We start from the raw sequence: 22,357 nt of genomic DNA, 5'->3' as shown, positions 1-22,357 counted from the left end.
TCCGGCTGGAGGAGCTTTGTGCCAATGGTTCCTTCCATGCAGAACAGTTTTCTTCTCCAACCTTCATGCAGCCAACTACAACATGTTCTTCCCTGACCCCTCAAACTTGGTTAGTGCCCCCAGTTTTACAACATCTGGCACCCTTTACTTCCCTTTGTGAAAGCTCACCAGTCTATCAACAGCCTGCTCACTGTTTCTTCACTAGACCATAATCTCCTTGAAGGTAGACACCAAGTCACCTTGCCAGGTGGACACCAGACTCATGATATATCTGTGAGGTGAATGCATGTCTCAGCACTTTTAAGGATGATTCTCTGAGCTGACTGGGTGTTGCTACAAGAAACACGAGAACTGAATGGATTCTTTCTGCTTTGTCTCTCCCAGATGCAGCTGGGAAGCAGGTGTGAAGGACAACATTGTAGATGGGGAACCTGGGTGAGAAATTTCAGCCAGGGAGTCAGGCCAGGACTCTCACTGTCAAATAGGAACATTTCCAAGGGAACAGACCCCTTTGCTGGAGCCCCTCAATACCAGTGTGGTCAATAACTTTTCGTTGTTATACAGAGTGAATAAGTTCCTTGTGGAAAAAACTTAGCTCCAACAGTAGTACTACTCTTTTCATTAAAGTCCTGAAATCTGGGGGCACCTGGGTGGCTCAGTTGCTCACTGTTGATTTCTACTGACTGTTGATTTTGGCTCAGGTCATGATCTCAGGGTCATAAGATGGAGCCCCACATCAGGCTCCTGAGTGGGCGTGGAGCTTGCTTAAGATTCTCTCTCTCCTTCTCCCTCTGCCCCTCACCTCTCTCACATACACTCTCTCTCAAAAGAGTAAATAAATACTACTACTAAATTTTTTTAAAAATCCTGAAGTCCTGACTAATTTCACCTGGACTCAGTCCAGACTGTGCCATTTCTATAACATTAAAAAATAACCCATAACTGCACCAGCAAAGCCACCACTTAACAAATAAAGGACCAATGAGAACCTGAGGATGTAGACCCCCTCCCCCCAAAATGAAGACTTGGGGAAATAATTGGGCCTCAATTAAATTATTAAATAATAGTGATTGTTGTTTAATGTAATCAAATTAAGCCTCCATATCTGGATAGGTTTGCCCTTCTGGGTGTGTGTCATTTGGTCCATCTTCCCTAAATTATTTAGTCACTCATTTCAGTGCCTACTATATACTTCCCTAGGGGGCAGTAATCAAAGGGAAATAATAACTCTTTCTACCCACAGATCTTATTCTCATTTGGAGAGACAGACGTGGAAAAAATAAGTGAACAACGTTTACAACTTTCAAATTCCAAATGCTACACCCAGCCCTTGTGGAGAGGCATACCCTGAGGAATCAGGTACAACCTCTGACGCACCAGTTCTACATTTTCCGCACCTCTGGCATTTACTTATTGGCTCACGGGTTCTCAGTTTCCCACATAACCTCATATTTCAATGCTGTGGTAACGGTCTTCTTCAGATTAGCACATGTAATGCCAAAAGGTCAAAACTCTATTAATTATTGCAAACTTTCTGACTGTTTTGGTAACTACTTTACTTAGACACTCCATATTCGTAGTGTTCTCAGAGTTCTTAGCAAATTCTCAAATTCTCACTGTTTAAAGATATGGATTGTTGACACAAATTTAAGTTGATTCTCTGTTCAAAAACTATAATTATAGTGCTTGTGTTTCAGTGATTCTATATTTAAAATTTCAACCTGACCCTCTATTACAAGACAAGATTTAGATTTCATTTATCTAAAATTAAATGCCAGCTACATTACTGCTAATAATATTTTACTGGTAAATGTATGAGGTAGTCAGTTATATGCATAAGTCTGTCCATATGACCACAATGACTGGGGAAGGGACAGGCACATGGTTGAGAGAAAGTCATAGGATGGTGTGGCATCTACTGGAAAGAAATGCTGTCTTTTTTTTGGCTCAGCGTTGAGCATGGGAGGATGTAGGCCTCACTTTTGCTGTCAGCAGCAGTCCTGCCACCAGACACAGTCCAACATCAAAGATAACCTGAAGACGAACGTAGCCAGATTCTAATGTCAGTTGAGCACCTGTATCAATCCGGATGTGAAGCCCTCTACACCTGGCCTTGCACGCAAGTGCACCTAAAATTCTTTTTTATGTTCAAGTTCATTAGTTAGGTTGGATGTGCCCTGCAAACAAATGAGACCTGATTCTGTCTCACAAAAGGAACAAGGTAGGAAGAAGGCTGCAAGCAGACAATTTTAAGTCACTCTGTATTTATTGATATTAAATCTGTTTTTCCCAGAGAGAAGACATACAGTCTGACATATCCCATTTTAGTAAATCCTCTGCTTCTGGATTTACATCCTGAATTTCTATGACCTCTAATCAAGGTTCAGTACCATCACACACAGTGGTTAAAATTTTTCCCTGAGAACATGAAGGCTGTGCCTTTAGCCACAGAATATTTTGCCTTACCAAAATTCAGGAGAAAAGAGAAAACTGGAAGTCTTTTGGTGGTAGAAGAGGCAGGCAACTTAGGTAGAATTCCTTAGAAAAAGATGTACAGTCAGTCGATCCACTAATTAATATTTCCCTGACTGTGAACTATTGTCCGTTCAATATCGCTAAACATTCTAGAAGGGAAACTCATTTTATTGCCCAGAAAGACACTTTATCACAGGGCTGTGTGCAGAGCATCTTGACTTTTGCTAACTGCCAGAGCCATCATGATGCCTCAGTTTCCAATAAAATGCAGAGTTAGTGAGGTATGAGCAGCCTCCCCCCAGGGGCATGTGGGAAACAGAAACCCAGACATGGATGATGAGAAAATGTGGTTATCACATTAAGAGCTTAGTCAGGCCTGCAATGTTTCTCAGAATGGTTTGAATCAAAACAGCTCATGATCCTCCACAAGTAGGAATGGCAGAGAGACTTACTGGATTATCACCTCAAACCCCAGCCAAATCAGTACACCAAAGCATGAGGCAAATGGACATCAGCCCGTGTCTTCCAGTCTTGGTGCACAGAGTCCACTCTGAAGGGGATGGGGCTCCCAGCAGCCCCTCCTGGGTTGTGAGAAGCCACATTCTGGGCAGGAGCCAGCTCTCTGGGATCCGTTGCTCTTGCATTGTTGTGGTTCCTCCACCCACCCATCCCCCTAAAATGGCACAATGGAATGACTGTGTTCTCTACTGAGGACTTCCCTTTTTAAAAATAAACAAGCAAAAGTTTCCCTAATCTGACCCATAGTCAATAGAGGAAGAAGGCAGCCAGTCCTGGGGTGGGGAGTGGGAAAGGAAGCCAGGCGTCAGGCAAACACACTCAGGGACAACGTGTGGGACAGTGTGCAGGCCTCTGAAGACAGAAAAGTGAAAGGAAAGCTGAGCGTCGGTGGGCTGTGGCACTTCCAAATCATCATTCCATGCACACACGATTCCCTTTCTTAGGCTCTCCTTGGGTAGTTCTGACAGGCATTGGCCAAGTCCTTCAAGAAGAGAGGAACACTACCCTGCAAAACAAAGGAGACCATCACTTCTATGTCCTCATGGTCATTACTCCTGATTCCTTACGATATGGCAAAGGTAAACAAAGATGACTCTGAGAATAAGAAATATAACAACGGGACCCCTGTCCAGTTTCTACAGAACATGGCCACAGATCATAACAGAAGACCCAAGGCACAGGTGAGACTAGATAGCAGGGGACACTGTTGTGTATCTTGGCTTTTGCTAGTAAAAAGCTAAGATGATTCTGAGACACTATTTTTTTAAAAGAAAAAGCAGAGGAAATGGGATTGGGTTGGACTATGGGATTCTAACCCAGGAATCACAGGAAGGACTTCTTTTACAGAATCAGGAAACAGGGTGTGGGGCAAAGCGTAGACTATGTTATTACTTAGTTAGTGCTGAGCATTGTGCAAGACATTCCCCCAGATACTTCCTTCCTTACCACTACTCTATGGGGTGGTAATACCTGTCCCCATTTTCAAAAGGGAAGAAATCAACGGCTTCCCTAGATTATACAGACAGAAGCAGGACCAGGACTCAAAATCACATGTGTTTGACTCAAAGCCTGTGCACTTTGCATTCTCCCATGGAATGTGCTGAGCCCTGTCACCAGTAAGTAGGACTCCTACAAAGCACTGAATGGTTCCCATAAAGCCAGGTTCTCAGGGGTCTCTCGTGATCTGGCCACCACTGCAGTCTCCTCTCCTTATAGAGAAACAAAACTGGAAGCTTCCAGGCTTGGACACGTCTGGTTGTGTCTCAAGCCAGATTGGCCTGTCAGACTCCTCCATAAGCAGACACAGGGTCCAAAGGCACCATTTTTCCTACAAGGAGCAGGCTATTATCTGGAGGATGCAGAGAGTGATCCTGACAGGGTCTTTCTAGCAGGTAGGGTCTGACACTCCAGCTAAGGGTTCTTTTCTTCTGTCCCAGCCTCCACGTCCTGGGTTTTGGCAACCTCAGTCCTAAGTGTAGTCACTCATCCAAGCTGCTTCATAAAAGAGCCTCAGTAGGCCTGAGTTACAGTGTCTCTTCAGCCTGACAGCCCCATGGGCTAAGTCAACATTTGTCAAACACACTTCCCCCTCCTTTCTCCCAAGATCTCACCTTGGTGGCCCAGTTAATGAGCCAGGATGGAAGCAGGCCACCCGGGTTATCGAAGTAATACATGAAAACTAGAAGGGAAAGAAAGGACACTTCAGGAGGAGAAAAAAAATGTTAGAAAGACAACAACAAACCCTGCAAAGCTTCCCCCTTTATCTTCAGGCTCCGAAAGTAAGGAGGGAGGGAACACGTGATTCAGGAGGACTTCTCTCCTCTGCCTTGCCTCCCAGAATATGTATGTGTGTATCTATGTATCTATCTATGTATCTATACATAGATACACACACATACACATTTTGAAAACATAGCCACAGGCATATTTTGCTGCTACTTATTATGCCTGACAAATCCTAGACACTTAGACATAGTCTCTCATTTAATTTTTTCTCATTAATTATCTTAACAGTCCAAAGGAGTTGGTAAACTTAAACCCCCACTTATAAATGACAACATGGAGCAGTTACGTGGCATATCCAAGGTGACAGATCTGAAAAGCTTCAGAATTATGGTTCAGACTTGGCCTCACACACAGGCCACGCTGATTCCCATATAGCAAGTGGCTGGCTGCCTCCCCGCCCCCCACAGCTTTTCTCCGTGCGGGCTGGAACTCAAGCAGGCAGGTCCTGAGTGTGCTAAGCAGGAGCTGCGTCCTCAGAGACAGTCATGCCAGCCCTCTTGCCCCCACGCCCCCAGGCCTGATGTATGTATCCCCAGGACTAGCCTGAAGTGAATTTCCACATCTTCTGGTCTGATTTCCTCTGGACAATGCCAGAGTCAATAAAGAATGGCTTCAGCCAGATGTAAACAGCCACCATGCGCTCAAGCCAGGTTTCTGGGGGTGAACTGATCTCCCCAGGGTTTGATCCCTTGTTTATTTTACACCTGTGTCCATTCTCTGACCTCAGGGAATAAGCATCATGCATTTTTCATGCCTAACAAGCAGCATGGCCTAAGTATGGTGGCTCTTTGCCAACATGCTCCCCGGCTTTACCTCTGCTCCCCTTCTTGCCATCACTCTCAATCGCCAGGCTCTGCTTATACTGATTCACGCGGACCACACCAGACCTCTCAGGAATCTGTGGCACGGAGGTGCTCTGGGCCAGGACCACGAGGATCTTCCGCCCGTCCATGTCCAGGTCTCGCCGTTGTCGGACGTAGACATACTATACTGCTAGTCAAGGCATGATATCGACGCCAGCATTTCAGATGGGTGGAAGGAAACCCCAGAAGCCAGAAGCAAAGTGAGATGATTCTATTTCTCCCACCTGGCACTGGCTCCCTTACAGTGGTCCTTCACTTCCCTGCCCTGTCTCCCTACCTGCACTGAAAGATTGTGCCTCATACAACTCGATATTCTCATTTGACAGCATCCATTACTTACTTGATGCTTTCAGTTACATGGGGAAACCACTCCTCCTCTAAGAAGGCACTATGAGATATGACGGACTGATCATTCATCAGCAGTGTGAGCCTGCATTAGTCACTCAGCCTTTCTGAAGCTAAGTTTCCCTCCACAGGAAAAGGGGGTTAGATTCCCCAGCAGGCACGCTTGGTGGGGGCATTGGAGAAACACTGGGGCAGAATAAGTACTCCAGAAACACTGGGGTCATTCCACTTTGTCCTGCCCTCCCCCAAAGCTCTACTCAGTGACCTCTATGCACAGAAGATGGTCAAGCAATGTTACTTACACGTCAGAGGAAGAAACACTCGTACCTGAATATTTGGTAGGCAGATGTCCTCTCTGGGTTAACACTGGTTAACCACCCAGAATAACAAAGCCATTTCGTCTCTATAAACACTCACAGAGCACTCACTATGTCTATGGTACTATAATAGGGGAGATGATTCACCCGTAAGAAACAAAGAGAGTTACCATTTACTGACCCTTTACCATGAGCCTTACACATAGCCAGTTTTGATCCTGACAAGGTCCCTGTGAGTTTGGTGTAAGTATCCTCATCCTACAGATGACAATATTGAGGCTCAGAGAAGTAAAGAAACCTGCCAAAGATCCCATGGCTCACTTGGAACCCGAGTGCAAACCCAGATCTGGCTCTAAAACCTAGTTCGACTTTCATAGCTGGATAGGCCTCAACAGATTTTTAGGTTTCACACTAGAAGGAATTCAAAGCCTAACGATAAAAAAATAAAAGTAAATTGTAAAAAATCACTCTAAGTGTAACACAGTTACACTCACTGTAAGAGCAACAAGCACAGCCCCATGCCACTAGGGAGTCTCTGCAGCGCCAGCAGGGGTCCCAGCCCTCACTCAGGCACCCTGCAGAATGCGCTACTGCCCCGACTCTGTGGACTGACAAGTAAAGTTCGTAAATGTTTTGGGGGAGAAATGATGTTGCTTTGGCTCTGACTTTCTGACACCAAGAATTTTTATTTTTTCCTCACAGCAAAAATTGTCCTACTCTCTCCCAAAAATTCCTCAGCTCATGGGACAGATATCACCTGACACTTCATTGAGAAAACATCAACCTGATACATTGATTAATATTTGGCAGAGGTCTTCGAAAGGTTGGAAGGTCCAGCCTACCATATGGCCTGTGACCAGAGAACCACCAGTTCACTGAGGCCCAGAGAAATGAAGGGACTTTTCCAAAGTCACACAATATTATTATAATAGAAAAAAAAATCAGAGAATGAGCTCACATTCAATCTGGGATCTTTGGCTCCAAATGAATGTTGTTTTTCACTGCACTATTCTCTATTTTCAAAAATTAAACCACTAGCGGAGAGAGGTATGTACATACAGAAAGATTAAGAAACTCACTATGGGATTGTTTGGCAATTAGATAAAAACCCAAGTAGCCCCAAGTGTCTACTCCTAAGACCTACCAGCAGTATCACAGTGAGGTCAGAGAGATGGAATCATGTCCTGATCAAGGTCACCATCTCTGAAAACAGCTGGACCTGGATCCTAAACTTGCCTCTGCCATCCACCAGTTGTGTAAACCAGAGTAAAGTTCTGGCTTCTCTTTGCCTCAGTTTCCTTGACTGTGAAATGAGGATGATGGTACTTACTTTGCACAGTTGTTTGCAGGATCAGGGAAAACCACATAAAATCTAAGGGATTAAGTAATCCATAATTTGTTCAAATACAAACCATATATGCACAAGCTACCTAGCAGTATGTGAGCAAGAAATAAACCCTTGTTGGGGACAAGGGAAACACATACAGTTAGACACAAAAACACACACAAATAGTATACATAAAAAAGACCCACATGTTCCTTCTCTTTCTAGAGAATAATTACTTAGGAAATACAGACTTATACAAAGCTAAAGCTAGAAAAGATCCCAGTGATCTACCAATTTGGTGGTTTCCAAACTTTTTTTTGAATCCACAAGACCCTTTGTTGACAGGATCTCCTACAGAAATTCAGCGTGTAACATACTCAGCTGCTGGGATTGAAGAGGACAGTGAAGGAATGGGAATCTCACCTATCAGTCATCCTGTCCCCACCCTCCCTGTCCTTCAAATTTGCATCCCCCTCCTAGGCTAGTCCTAAGAGGGCTTCTTAGAACCTTGGAGTGTCAGTTAAAACTCCCCACATTCCATTCAACTGTTTTAGAGATAAATGAGGGAAACAAGGAGAAGAAACATACATCCAGTATCCACAGCCAACACTCAAGGAGGGATTGCTGTGGGTTCAATAAAATGGGAGGGGATATGGAGAGAGCTGGAAAGTGGGGGCCTGAGCTCCAATCCCAACTTTGCATATAATCATCTATATGTTTGCCTCCGTCACTTTACCTCTCTGGGTGCCCACCTCCACCTCCAGATTGAGGGAATGTATTAAACACTCTTTATAAAAAGTTCTTTCCAGGTCCCCAATTCTGTGGCCCAACAATTTCAAGCCTTAGGAAACTTCTTAGAAAAGTCTAAGCTGCCCTTCAGTGACCACAATCACAGAGGCTCCACACGGTCAGGCCCAGACATCACACACTAAGGTCTCAAAAGTCACACAAGAAGCAACAGTTTTAGCATATGCTTCTTAAGAATCAAGGACAATGCTGTCCACACCTGCTGGGCATGCCACCATTGGGCGATGGCCAAGGGGCACAAGAAACACTTAGAAAGCCAAGTAGGAAGGATACGTCTCGGTAGTACATGGGATAAGGGTACTTCACTTGCCAGTAGACCACTGTTTTTCCATTGCATTCCTTTTCGTACAGTTCTGAGGAGAACAAAAGAAGGTAATGTATCTTAAGCTTCTGGGCTCCAGTTAACAAGATGCCTAGGTATGATGACCTCTGAGGATATGATAAACCACCAACTCATAAGGCACAGAATTCTAGAAAAAAATCAGATAGATTCATTAATGCTGAAAGCTTGTTGCCCAAGGGCAGAGTCTAGTAGACATAAAAATACGGTAAAAAAAAAAAATTAAATATTTCCATTGTATAGCACTAGCAAGATTCTCAAAAAAATGCAATAAAACAAAATCAGGCATCCAAAAATAAATGTTCAGGTTTTAAAATCAGGGCGATCGGTAGGAGATAGAAGGGAAGAATGAAGGGGTAAACAGAAGAGGGAATGAACCATGAGAGACTGTGGACTCTGGGAAACAAACGGAGGGCTTCAGAGGGGAGGAGGTGGGGGATTGGGATAGGCCGGTGATGGGTATTAAGGAGGGCATGCATTGCATGGTGCACTGGGTGTTATATGCAAATAATGAATCATGGAACATTACATCAAAAACTAAGGATGTACTGTATGGTGACTAACCTAACATAATAAAAAATTATTATAAAAATAAAAGACATACATGCTATTAAAAAATAAATATAAAATAAATAAAATCAAGGCGACCACCAGATGTCACTAGAATCCCAATAGTTTTGCTTTTGAAACCTTTTCTCTTTAGATTTCTTGACCTTTTACAGCTATCCTGGAACTGAGTCACCCAGTCTAGTGTGTTCAGCTGGGAAAAGAAGGTTCCAGGGAGGGCAGTGTCCTTCCTAAACAGCTAGGAAGTGGCAGAACTGTGGCTAACCCTGAGTGTCTTGCTTCTCTCCTGTTTCTTTACATTTTACCACAGCTACAATGACCAGAATTCCTTAATATTCCTTCATTGTATTGTGCGCAAATAGCAGCCAACTCTTGGCTGGAGAAAGCAAAGGAATTCAATGACATGCACACCCTCTGACCCCAGCTGTGCAGTAAGCTGCAAACTAACCATTTAGAGAAGGAGCCAAGCCAAGCCTGCTGAAGTAACCACGAGAGCCCCTTGAGGAGCTCCTGATGGGGGAAATGCATGATTGAATTCAGCTTCAGAAAGAAAATCTATTAGAAGCAGACCATGGATTAAAGAGCTTGCCAGGGCATTGGTGCCACGAGGGGCTAAAGACAGCCCTTGAGAGGAAGGGAAGAAGTGGACGTGTTACCTTTGCATGCTCAGCATCACCTCCCCTTCCTGGACCAGCAATCTCAGTTCTCCTTCAGGGCATCATCCTTCCCCTCTTCCTTACTATGTGGTTTAAGCAGGACTGACTCAGCATTAATTTCATGGCTGGGAAAATGAGGAAGACATGGCCCAGTATTTGTTCAGGGGTGCTACATCGGGCCAGGGCCAAAAAGTGGTTCAGTAAAGGCTCTCAGGTAGGTCACAGAATATCTAGAAGGACCAGAGTTAGGCTTAGTTCCAGAGAAGCCAAACTACTGCTGTGACTAGGCTGGACACGGTAGCGTGAATGGCTGATGCCAGGTACCAAACATCAGAGGCTCTGCCGTGTCTCTCCCAACGTCAGGTACCTTAGCCCCTCCATCACCAGAAAACGGATTGTGGGGCTGCCTGCTTGCTCGTGTTGTTCTCTCTCAAACTGAAGCTGCGTGTTGTCTCACCGGCGACATCTATATCACATCACTGAACCATGGCTGCGAAGGAGACTGGGACAGACAACATCGGGCTTCTCCCTTGAATGGAGGAGCATCAAAATTCACCCTAGACAGGAAGGCTATTTGAAACCACTAAGACCAAAACCATGACAAACATCCACAGGACACCAGGACAGCAAATTGTGGGACTCATTCCTGTTCCTGTGGGGTTATTTATATGGTGAGACTATAAGCCTGGATCGTCTGGGGGCCGTCTTGGCCATGACAGAAGAATCTGCCTGAGAACTAGGGCAGCTCAGACGAAAACTGAGTCCAGATGCAGAAAGCATTTAAACATTAGACGCAGTGTCCTGGAGGTCAGAAACCCCTGGACTATTCAATGCCATGAACCAATAAACTCTTTTTCCTTTTCTCACACTGGCATTTGTTAACTTCTTGTTGCTTGCAGCCAAGTGTCCTGACTCTAGCAAGTGTCTTTCAGAGTTGATGTGCCCCTGGGCTAGCTCTGCAGTTCTAGTCCACTGTGACTGAGTGGCAGAGGCCACTCCCAGCTCTAAGTGACAGGAGGATCACCTCTTTCATAGCCGCCCATCGCTTTCAGGGTCAAATCTATGCACTGTAGCCTCGTGGCCAGGCTGGGACCCTGGGGATCTGGCCCTTCCTCCCACCGTAGCTCTAGATTCTGCTACCCCAACAAGCCAATAAAATCAAACTGCTCAGTGTTTGCACATGCCATGCTGTTTCATGCCTTCCTCGCTTTACTCATGCTGTTCCCTGGGCCTCAGATGGCCTCAAACCACTCACCCCCTCATCCCCTCACCCTCTCAGCTTCTTACCTATATGCCTTCTTGTTTTGTGATTTTTGCATTCTTGTTGTTATAAAACTTTGATTCAACTTCCAAAACGAAGCTTGGACACCACCTCCTCCAAGAAGCCTTTGTGACTTTCTAGATATATGGGATGATGACAGACTTACAGTGAGCACAATGGAAGCCTCGGAGCAAACTGGAGAGTGGCATCTGAGAGTGTGCAAGGAATCACAAAGGCATGTTTCAGCCCAGCATTAAGACTTCTATGCTAAAATTTAAAATAGAACATAGTAATTAAACCTGTTGCTTTCCACTGGCTAGAATAACAATGTAGTCTACTGTCCAGATAATTTTTAAAGGTGATGAATAATAGGTGTTACTCACCTTCAACATAATCATCCCACTGTTTTCTGTAGTCTAAGTCCATATAGACATCTGCGAGCACAGCTGGCAGGCAATTGTCCAGAACACCGAAGACTTTATATGCATAAAGTCCAGTTGGCTATAAAAGCAGAACAGGCAGAAACAACCTGTTGATTCCCAAATTGAGAGACAGCTGGATTACACAGCATATGAAAAACAGCTGTTCATGCAACACCATCACTGATGACGTCCTCTGTGGTCTTGGTGACACAACGAGGAACAAGCAGGTGAGGCCCCTGCTATCATGAATCTTATATTTGCTTTTAGACATTGGTGGTCGTAGTGGCTATAAATGCTATCTAAGTAATCTGAATAGGTTATAAGGAAAGTTATGTGATCAATGCTGACTGAATGGGGATGGGGAGGAGTGTCCTATATAAATTAGGTGGTCAGGAAAGACCTCTATGAGAGAGAACCTTTATGAGAACATCTTATTCTAAATATAGAAGGAGCCCGTCATGGGAAGATAGAGAAGACTCATTCCCGGTATGGGGAAGGCCCTCTGATTGACGGACAGGCATGCTAAAAGAACCGAAAGTCACAGCACTCAGAGAAGTGTGGATGGGGGAGAGTGGTAGGAGCTGAGGTCACAGAGTTAATAGGGGTCGACTCCAAAGGGCTTTGTAAACCAGGGTAAGGGATAAGGATTTTTTTCTAACTACTAAGGAAACCAATGAGTGACTTTAAAGAGAGGGAATAATAAATAAAAAAATGATTCTTGCTGCTTGGTAGAAAGTAGATCATAAGGGAGCAAAGAGATGGTTTTGAAGACTAGTACAATGGTCCAGATAAGAGATGATGGGGATTTGAACAAGGAGGTGACAACAGTGATGGAGAGAAGTCCAGTGATTTAGGGATATATTTAGAAATAATGTCAGCAAGAAGTGCTGGTAAATTGTCTGTGGGTGAAAATTTGAAAAGTGAAGATTTGCATCTTAGAACCTTTGCTTGAACAACCAGGTAAATGGTACAAATGATGCTTCCCAACAGTGAATTTTACTTGAGTCCTGTGATCTGGGAAAACAGTGAAGGTTAAAAAACTCCCTTCTCCTTTGTGCTCCAGAAAATAGCTTATTGCAAAGAACCACGATTCCCATGTGACTTAGATAAGACTCACAGATGCTACCCTTGTTTACCTGTGACAAGGCCAGACACAGACCCTCTGAATTCCCTTTCACTGCCTCATAAATGATTAGATGAACTGCTTGTCCCCCTGGATCAATCAGAACTAAATGCTTATGCACCACACTGGTTAAGCTTCTCTCCTTCTTCCGGGCCCCTAAACGTTAGCCCACCCTTGGCCCGAGCCAGCATTTCAGCCCCTCCTGAGAACAGACTGGCCTCAAGGTAAAATATTCTCTGACCTACTATCCAGTCATGTCACCTTTCACCTCACTTCTCCACACTGTCTCTCGCCTTGTTTACTTGTCTCTATAAAAGAAAAACTCTTTTTGCCTAATTACTGAGACACTCACAGATCTTATGGTCAAAGTGTTCTCCTTATTACAATAATCTCTCCCCCAACTTTGCAATAATCCTTTTGAATAAAAGCCTCTCCTTACTAAGTCCAGATTTGTTATTTGGCATTCTTACTGTAAAGTAGAAAAGCAGACTGCCAGAAGAGTGCTGGTAAGACTTAGGAGCATTTACAAGAAAATATTTTATGTGTAAATTCATTAAAACAGTACAGAAGTACATAAGTATTGCCAAAATGCATTGTCAAGGAAGAGAGGTAAGAGATAATAGCCACTGCTAATGCACATTAAATAGAAGTATATTTAATTCTGCATATCTAAAATTATCTAAAACCCCACACACTCTGTTATAGAAAGTACTGCCTCCTTCCACTAAGTCAGAGAAAAATTATAATTACAAAAATTATCATAAATTTTATTAAAATTACATACTTGCTAGGACTCACTATATCCTTGGCCCTGAGAAGAAATCAGGTATAGACATAATCTTGGCTTTTCAGCTTGGAACATGCTTCCCTTGGTGATCTGTCAGTAGTCACTACAACAGCCATCTATTCTGTATTGAAGTTTTCCAGTCACTTTAACCTGCTATAAGTTATTTTACTAGTACTAGTTATTAGTACTAGTATACAGTTTAGTGTCCAGTTTTTTTATTTTTTTTAAAGATTTTATTTATTTGACAGAGATAGAGACAGCCAGTGAGAGAGGGAATAGAAGCAGGGGGAGTGGGAGAGGAAGAAGCAGGCTCCCAGCGGCGGAGCCTGATGTGGGGCTCGATCCCAGAACGCCCGGGATCACACCCTGAGCTGAAGGCAGACGCTTAACAAGTGCGCCACCCAGGCGCCCTCTGTCCAGTTTTATATTCATTATCATGTAATCTTTCACGTTGCCCTGTGATAGAGATGGGGGTGTTATGAAGAAATGATGTTCAGACAGGCTAAATTACTTGCCTGAGTCCCACAGCTAGTACTTGGGATAACCAGAAAGAGGGTGACATGGGTCCTTCTACTTCCTACAGTGTCTCCTATTTAGCTCTACTCTCTGCAGGTTTTCCCCAAACCATTGTTCCAAACTACAATCTAATGATTAATGTAAGAAGACCTAACACATAGCATCTTAGAGCCAGAAGGGGCCTTAGACCTTCATGTAAAAGATGTTAGTGACTTGCCAGGAGTCCCACTAATATACTGTTGGTAGCAGAGCCTGGATGAGAACCTGTTTCTTCTGGTCCCAAGCCAGTGCTCCTATCCTGGACCACCCAGGATGGACTCCCACTCAGATGCTCCCCTGAAGTCCTAAGCCTGGTGTGTGTGTCCTCCAAGTAGCCAGAGGAGGTGTTTTTTAGATGCCACTTCTGTAGGGATTCAGATCCAGACCAGGGGAAAGGTAGAAATGGAAAAGGATGAATAATACAACTTTCAATGGACTAATGTTTTGCTGTCTCTCCATGTATTATTCCAAAGAGTCATCTCAAAAATCAGAAAACACCCCATGGAGGTTATACTATGGGCTCAGAGTCACAGTAGACCCAGTATTGTCTAAGCTCTTCTACCTGCTAGCCTTGCTTTCCTCAGCTGCAAACTGGGTCACTGCAAAGAGTGTGTACTTAAGGAGATGATTATGAGGAGTAAATGAGATAATCCATCCAAAATTCTTACTGTGGTGCCTCATACATAAGTACTCAGCAGATATTAGATATCATTCTCATTAATAAGGTAGGTATGATGATCCCATTTTGCCAGATTAAAGAATTGAGGATTCAGAAATGTAACAAAATGCATATTTTGGGGGGAAACTAACATCCATGGAGTACCTGCCCTAAGCCAGGGACTGTGCTTGGTGATTAATACTTGCAATAATCCTGTGAAGTAAGCATATCAATATCTCCACTTTATAAATGAAGAAATGGGGGGCAGAGGCGTGATTTGACAATTTGCTACTGATATCACTAACTTGTAAGATGTTCTGTTATTCTGGCTCACTTGTCTAAACATCAGATTGTTATATTTCTTAGCAATGTTGATTTACATGCACGAACGAACTGGACATTATATTTTCAATTGCATTCATAGGGCTAACATATTTTGAGAAACACTACTGCCAATAGTACACCTGTTGGTCCTGTACAGGATAAATTCTGTAAGAGCTCATGCGTTTACATATGAGAAATGTCAAAATGTCATAATGTTTGCATTTGACATTTGCAGCGTCCCCAGAGGACTAATCCCTGGGAGACATCCTTTACCTCTGCCCTGCCTGATCTGGAGAAAGGTGTCACTCAGTCTCTGCAATTTATGATGTTCATTTGCACTGACATCACTAACTGTAAGACAGCCTTGATGTCTACTCCTGCAAATGCACCTCTGAGTGTGCACTGAATTTTCTTAGCCTCTCACAGAAGAACTCATTCCCATTCCTCAGGGCTGGGGAGGGCAGGGAGGAAACCTCCCGAATCTATGACTGTGGAAGCGGACCAACTCCAGCTACTCTGTCTGACAAGTAGCAGACTCCAGTGGTATGGAAAGTAAGCATTTTTCACCAAAGAGCATCAATTCCGATGACAGGAATCAAAGATAGAGCTGCCACGGGGAAGTGTGTACCAAGACTACATGAGAAAATGCAGTGGAGTAAACCTGATCTAATATTTCAGATCTCTCTCAGAAAACATGGCAGCTTTAATCCCTAAGGATTGCAGATAATTAGGTAAAATAATAATGATAGTTAATGCTTAGTGAATACCAGACACTGGACTGATATTGGATTATCCCAATTAATCCACACAATGATAATTTAAGGTATGGAGAATTGGTAAACCCATTTTTCAGGCAAGGAAACTGAGGCTTAAAGGAGTTCTAAGAAATCTCTGGAAAAGGCAAGTCTACAGAGACAGGAAGCAGATTGGTGGCTGTCTGGGACTGAAAATGGGAACAAGGAATGACAGCAAATAGACAAGAAGTTTCTTTTGGGGGTATCGCAAATGTTCTAAAACTAGACTGCAGGAATAATTCCATAATTTTACTAAAATTCATTGAACTGTACACTTTACGATGAACAAAATTTAGGGTATACAAATGCTACCTAAATAAATCTGCTAAAATAGAAAATATGCTATGAAACTCACCTAAACTCACTGCTCCACTCAGCCCCTGGATCACCCTGTTATTGGTATGGTATCGTTTCCAAGCATCCAGAATGTCCAAATCCTTGCTGACAAGTAACTTCTCCTCTCAAGGCGTCCCCAAGACCCAATGACAATCAGAGTTTTGCTTTATTAATAGTCACCTCCTGTGAACCCCTTGTTGGAATTTGATGAAAGACAGGATGAGGGCATGAAGCTTGGCTTATACCTAGAGACAGAAGTGGGGGGTCCTAATCATCCCTCTCCCCTCACTCTCCCCAATTTAAATCTTGGGACCAACATTCTCATACAGCCTCACACCACGTGCTCATCCTGAAAGAGAAGTGAGGAGCGGAAGACCTGAGGCTCTGACATATCCATCCAGCTGTGTGCTCAGGAAGATAGAAAAGGAGAGGGAGACAGAGACAGAGAGCGTGAGCAAGAGAGCACAAGAGCCGGCCTCCATCTGCAGCAGGTAGGAGAGTACCACACATGGGTGCTTGGCATTCAGACATGGCGGCCCTGCCCAATAGTAAAATATGGCTTGATAAGTGTCTCAGGTTCAATAACTGTTCCATCACTCCTGCTGGTAACTCCTCTTCCCTTAGCAGAGAGGTAGAAGGGTGAGAGAAGGGGTCCCGAAGACACCCATGACACAAACCGCTTTATCATCTCACCTGTGGGGGTGGTACTGGAAACTTTTCATCCATTGAGGTAAATCTGTTCTCCAGGGAGTTAAATCTGTGTTTCCCTCCTAAAAGCTAAACTTTCTCTTAGCCCAGCCTGGCTAAACATAATTTTCGTAAGAGTGCCAGGCGTTTTGAAATCAGTAGGTGCACAGCATGGAAAAGAACAGTCCCTAGAAATGAGCTGTCTGCTCTTCACCACACTCTTTGATTAGAAGGACAAAGACACAATGCAGTCAGTCCCTTCTCACAATGCCAGACATTCAGATTTTAAAACGTTAAGAAGTCAAGCCAAACCAGATCTAGTCAGACCACTATTCACTTGGCCTAAATTGAGGATAGCTCCCCAGGTGATTCTAATGTACCTGAACTTTGAAAAACACTCTCCCGTACATTTCTCCTCCAGATATTTGCATGATGCCTTCTCCTACTTCATTTCTATCTCCACTCAAATGTTACCTCTGCAGAAGGGCTCTCCGGATTCCCTTATCTAAAACACATCACATCACCCATGGCCACCACTGTCATACCATCTCTCTACCCCTTCATCCCACTTTACTTTCTTCATAGCATTTTTCACCCAACATTTCATCATATATGATAGTTTCTTCTCATCAGTGAATGTCATTCATTGTTCAAGAACTAATTATTGAAAGAGTAGGCGCATCTTCCTGTTCACTGCTTATCCCCAGTGCCTGTGAGGGCAATAGCACATGGGAGGCATTTGATGAATATTCTCTGGATGAAAAAATGAATGATGGTGGGTAGAATGGAGATTTTAACCCAGGACAATCTGCTTCCAAAACCCATGTTCTTCCCATAATACCCCGTGGCAGCTCTGGGCTAGTTTTCCCTAGTCTCCAGAAAGTAGTTCTTGCCTCGAAGCAAGCTGTGTATTTGGTGCCGAGCTTATCAAAGCAGGCTGGTTCATGTCTAGTTACTAGTTATGAGGTCTTGTGTGTCTCACTTCACAACTCTGGGTCTTATTTCCATCTGTAAAATAGGAAAATAAGCCTGTCTCTCCCTACCTTCCAGATTGGTTTACAGGGATAAAAGAAACAGCATTTTGTAAATTAAATCACCATGTAAAGGTAAGTTATTGACATTACCACCTGGGGAGGAAAAAAAGAGAAGGGAGGATGGAAACAGAGCAGGCAAAGGGAGTAGAAAAAAGAAGTCAATGGAAAACATGATGGTGTTGGACAGAATGATTTCAAAGAAACTTCCAAAGTCCAAAAATTCTGTGATTTAATAGGAAAGGAGAAAATGAAAAAGTACCAAATACTGTATATCAAAAGTAGCCATCTGTCCAAGAATGTGATTGAGAATTATTTGTCTACTAAAAAAAAAAAGCTACAATCCTTTTTAATTTTAAAATAGAATTTATTTGTTACAGTGAAACACTCAAAGGCCTCTACACTTATTTCAGTCTTTTCGAAACATGTAATGATAGATCATTATCAGAGCTCATGATGGACCAACATAAATGGCTATACATGATCCAGATGTAGGACTGGCCTTATTCTGATGGGGATATTATCTATAGAATATGCTCCTCGGGATGCCTGGGTGGCTCAGTCAGTTAAGTGTCTGCCTTCAGCTCAGGTCATGATCCCAGCTGGGATCCAGTCCCGCATCCGGCTCCTTACTCATAGAGGACCTGCTTCTCCCTCCCCCACTGCATCTCCCCCTGCTTATGCTCTCTTTCTGTCAAATAAATAAATAAAAATAAAAATAAAAAGGAATATTTTGATATTGTAAATATTTTGATAAAGAGGGAAGAGGTCCCTTTTGCATGGGCACTACACGTAAACTTACTGCTGCAAAACTCAAGCAATCCAAGAAGACTCACCAGATTACCTGCCTCACTTTCCCTTTACAGGTCTTATAGATGCCAAGAAAAATGAGAGTAATTAATAAGAAAGTGGGGAAAGACAGAGAGAGGAATGAAGGCACTCATCTCAATAGAGTCAAAATTTTTGATGGCTATTAAGAAATAGGATGCGGGGCGCCTGGGTGGCGCAGTCGTTAGGCGTCTGCCTTCGGCTCAGGGCGTGATCCCCGCGTTTGGGGATCGAGCCCCACATCGGGCTCCTCCGCTGGGAGCCTGCTTCTTCCTCTCCCACTCCCCCTGCTTGTGTTCCCTCTCTCGCTGGCTGTCTCTATCTCTGTCAAATAAATAAATAAAATCTTTAAAAAATAAAAAAGAAATAGGATGAATGAAGCAGATGTTGATGGGGTTGAGGCAAAGCCTTAATGTGGGACCTTCGAAAGATGGGGGCTCAGTGGGACCCCCTGGTGGCCCTTCAACATTAAAGAGTTCCACTCTGTTGACCCCAGTTGTTGGCATTTAAAAAGTCAGAAAGCCAAGAGGGCAGTAAGAAACCTCACCTGGACTCCCCTGCACAAATGGTCAGGTAGATTAATCAAGACAAAGATTGACAGAGGGGCCCCGGTCTTCTGCTCTGACCTCCAGCTGGGGACCTGAAGGGGCCATATGCACTCATGTGGGTAAAATGGTTTGAGTGGGTGGAAGAAAAGACAAATGACAGTAACATGCAAGGTAGATTAAACACCACTGGCCCGTAAGACAGATAAAGGGCTCTGGGGCAGACAGGTGCAGGTCTACACAGAGTATGGGACAAGCTGAATTCACTTTTGATAAAGTGTGATAGTCAGATGAAAAGATTTCCTAACTAGAAATTAGAGGGAATTCCCTTCCAGGAGGAAGGTAAAACATGGGAGTCAACCTGGGAAGAAAATGAGGCTTTAGCAAGTGCGCCAGGCAGCAAACAATGCTGGAAAAAGCTAGAACACAGTAAGGATTCTAGGAAAGGGCTTATACCCTGAACCAATGGGGCCTCTTGACATTCTAATACAGATGGAAATCAAAGTGGCCATGAATGGCCTTCATCCTAGCTGCTGGGGCTCAAGGGCACACCTACTGGAATCCCATGGCCCTTTAAACTTAGACAAGTTATCTGGGAGCACCTATACTTTACATCAGTGAACCATGACTTCTCTCATCCCTAGAACAGGTTGAAATAAGACATATAGTATGATTAGTAGGGGTGGGAGCTATTCTAAAGACCTACTCGTCCTCCCAACCAGAGGGAAGAGGGCCCTGCTACGTAACAGTACACAATAAAAACAATACCCAGTACAAAGCCATCACTGTCTCAGCTCACAGGCACAAAAGCAAAGAACACAGGTCCATTGGAGGGGTAAAGGGTAGAGTGGTCTGGGTTGGCTAGAGGACAGGGGGTGTGCAGATGAGTCAGGGACATAAAGCTAGAAATGTAAGTTGGGACCAAACTAGTACAGTACAGTCAACAATATCTGACAGTACAACTTATAATTTTTCCACTTTACAAAAGTACAGAAGCAATATGCATTCAGTAGAAACTGTACTTTGAATGTGGAATTTTGATCTTTCCCAGGGCTAGTGAGATGTGGTATGGTACCTTCTCCTGACGTGGGCAGGGGCAGTGAGCCACAGGGTCAAATACTGATACAACCGTTCTGCACCCATACGATCATTCTGTTTCTCACTTTCAGTACACTATTCAATAAATTACATGATAGTCAACACTTCAGTGTGAAACAGGCTTTGTGATGATTTTGCCCAACTCTAGGCTAATGAAAGCATTCTGAGCACGGTGACGATCAGCTAGGCTAAGCTATGATGTTCAGTAGGTGAGGTGTATTAAATGCATTTTTGACTTACCATACTTTCAACTTACAATGGATTTATCATGATGTAAACCCATCTTAAGTTGAGAAAGATCTGTATAGCCCACCTGGCAGCATTTGCCTTCCTTCAGAGAGGGAACTCAGGAAGGAGCCTATCTATGGCACAGGTCTGGAAGTGGACAGTTGAGCTCTGATCCCAGTTCAAACCCTCAGCAATCAACTTAACCTCTCCACATACTCCGTTTCGTATAGGTAAAAAGGTGGTAGTTACATTAAGGGTGATGTGAGCCTACTAGGTATTTATCCACAGGATACAAAGTGCTGATAGGAAGGGGCACATGCACCCCAAAGTTTATGGCAGGACTATCCACATAGTCAAACTATGGAAAGAGCCCAAATGTCCATGAATGGATAAAGAAGATGTGGTATATATACACAATGAACTATTACCCAGCCATCAAAAAGAATGAAATCTTGCCATCTGCAACAATGTGGATGGAACTAGAGTGTATTATGCTAAGTGAAATAAGTTAGAGAAAGACAGATATCATGATGTGATATGAATGAAACAGATGAACAAAGGGGAAGGCAAGGAAAAATAAGATAAAAACAGGGTGGGAAACCATAAGAGTCTGTAGTTTACAGAACAAACTGAGGGTTGCTGGAGGGGAGGTAGGTAGGGGTATGGGCTACATGGGTGTAGTATTACATCATTGGGATGAGTACAGGGTGTTGAATGTGAGTAATAAATCACTAAATTCTACTCCTTAGACCAATAATACACCATATCTTAACTAATTTGAATTTAAACAAAGTAAAAAATTTTTAAAAAGACTGATGTGAAGATTAATACCTGTAAAGCACGTAAGCAGTGCCTGGAACATAAGCATGCCACGTGTGAGCTATTACACTAGTTATTCTTAGCTTTAATTCTGCAACCAACAGTGCCACTGAAAGGGGAGTGGTAAGACCACAGCCTCTCCTTCAGGTGCTTGAGCAGGCTGTACTGTGTAGGAGAGAAGGGATCAGAGAGGTGGAAGGCCAGCAGTTACAGAGGTCACTGCAATTCTACGTGAGAGGTACCACCCAACGTGGCAGCCACAAAGGAAAGAAAAGGGAAGGGAAGGAGGCCAGATATCAGACATGTCTGAGCAGTCGCATTGACAAAACCTGGCAAATGCCTGGATGTGGCTGGTAAGGAAGAGGGAATAGTCAGAGAGAGGAATAAAGGATTTTGCCTGAAAAGATGTCCATTTTTGCCCCAAGGCAACAACTGAAATTACGCTCAGAAATTAATTCTGCCTGCTCTGGGCTGTGAGCTTGTTCCTCTTGTCACACCCAGTGGCTCTGCCACACATGTTCAGAATGCCTCCCTACTCCTCTGCCAGGAAGCCTTGATTGCACTTACCTGCCTAAAGGTGACTTTTTAACCCATGTGCCATGCAGCTGCTATCACACAGTGTAGCTGATGACAGATCTCAGGTGCAAAGCAATCTTTCCACCTGGATACATACCTGGTTTCAAAGGCCTCTGGTGAGCACGCTTAATAAGCAACTCCATGCCTCCTATCCTTTAAATCATCTTTCTCCCTGAAGCTTTGGACTAAATTATTAAGTGCTGCTTGCAAAGAAGGGGCAGCCATGAAGAGAAACAAGCCACTAAAATGAGATGATAGTAACTCCCTTCTCAGGCACACTGCTC

General features: G+C 43.7%; 1 protein-coding gene across 8 annotated transcripts in view; it reads right to left on the bottom strand.

Annotated features, from left to right (window-relative positions):
- Positions 1-2,253: 2,253 nt before the first annotated feature.
- LOC103681306 (phosphatidylcholine transfer protein-like) overlaps positions 2,254-22,357 on the bottom strand; it is a 93,083-nt gene continuing 72,979 nt past the window's right edge. For 5 of the 8 annotated variants that reach the window (XM_040640869.1, XM_040640866.1, XM_040640867.1 and 2 more), the window contains 5 exons: positions 11,646-11,763; positions 8,712-8,791; positions 5,593-5,764; positions 4,605-4,672; positions 2,254-3,499 (listed from right to left, as the gene is read on the bottom strand). In XM_040640869.1, coding sequence (XP_040496803.1) covers positions 3,434-3,499; positions 4,605-4,672; positions 5,593-5,764; positions 8,712-8,791; positions 11,646-11,688 — 429 coding nt within the window. In that variant the 5' untranslated portion in view covers positions 11,689-11,763 and the 3' untranslated portion in view covers positions 2,254-3,433. Of the gene's footprint in view, positions 3,500-4,604; positions 4,673-5,592; positions 5,765-8,711; positions 8,909-10,001; positions 10,531-11,288; positions 11,530-11,645; positions 11,764-16,280; positions 16,507-16,954; positions 17,312-22,357 lie in introns of those variants that run through there. The other 3 variants (XM_040640868.1, XM_040640865.1, XR_005837452.1) reach the window with 3 other exon arrangements.

The sequence above is a fragment of the Ursus maritimus genome, unplaced genomic scaffold, assembly GCF_017311325.1.
Source record: "Ursus maritimus isolate PB19 unplaced genomic scaffold, ASM1731132v1 scaffold_24, whole genome shotgun sequence".
Lineage (NCBI taxonomy): Eukaryota > Metazoa > Chordata > Mammalia > Carnivora > Ursidae > Ursus > Ursus maritimus.
Note: the sequence above shows the minus strand (reverse complement) of the source record. Positions and strands in the feature narration are given on the sequence as shown.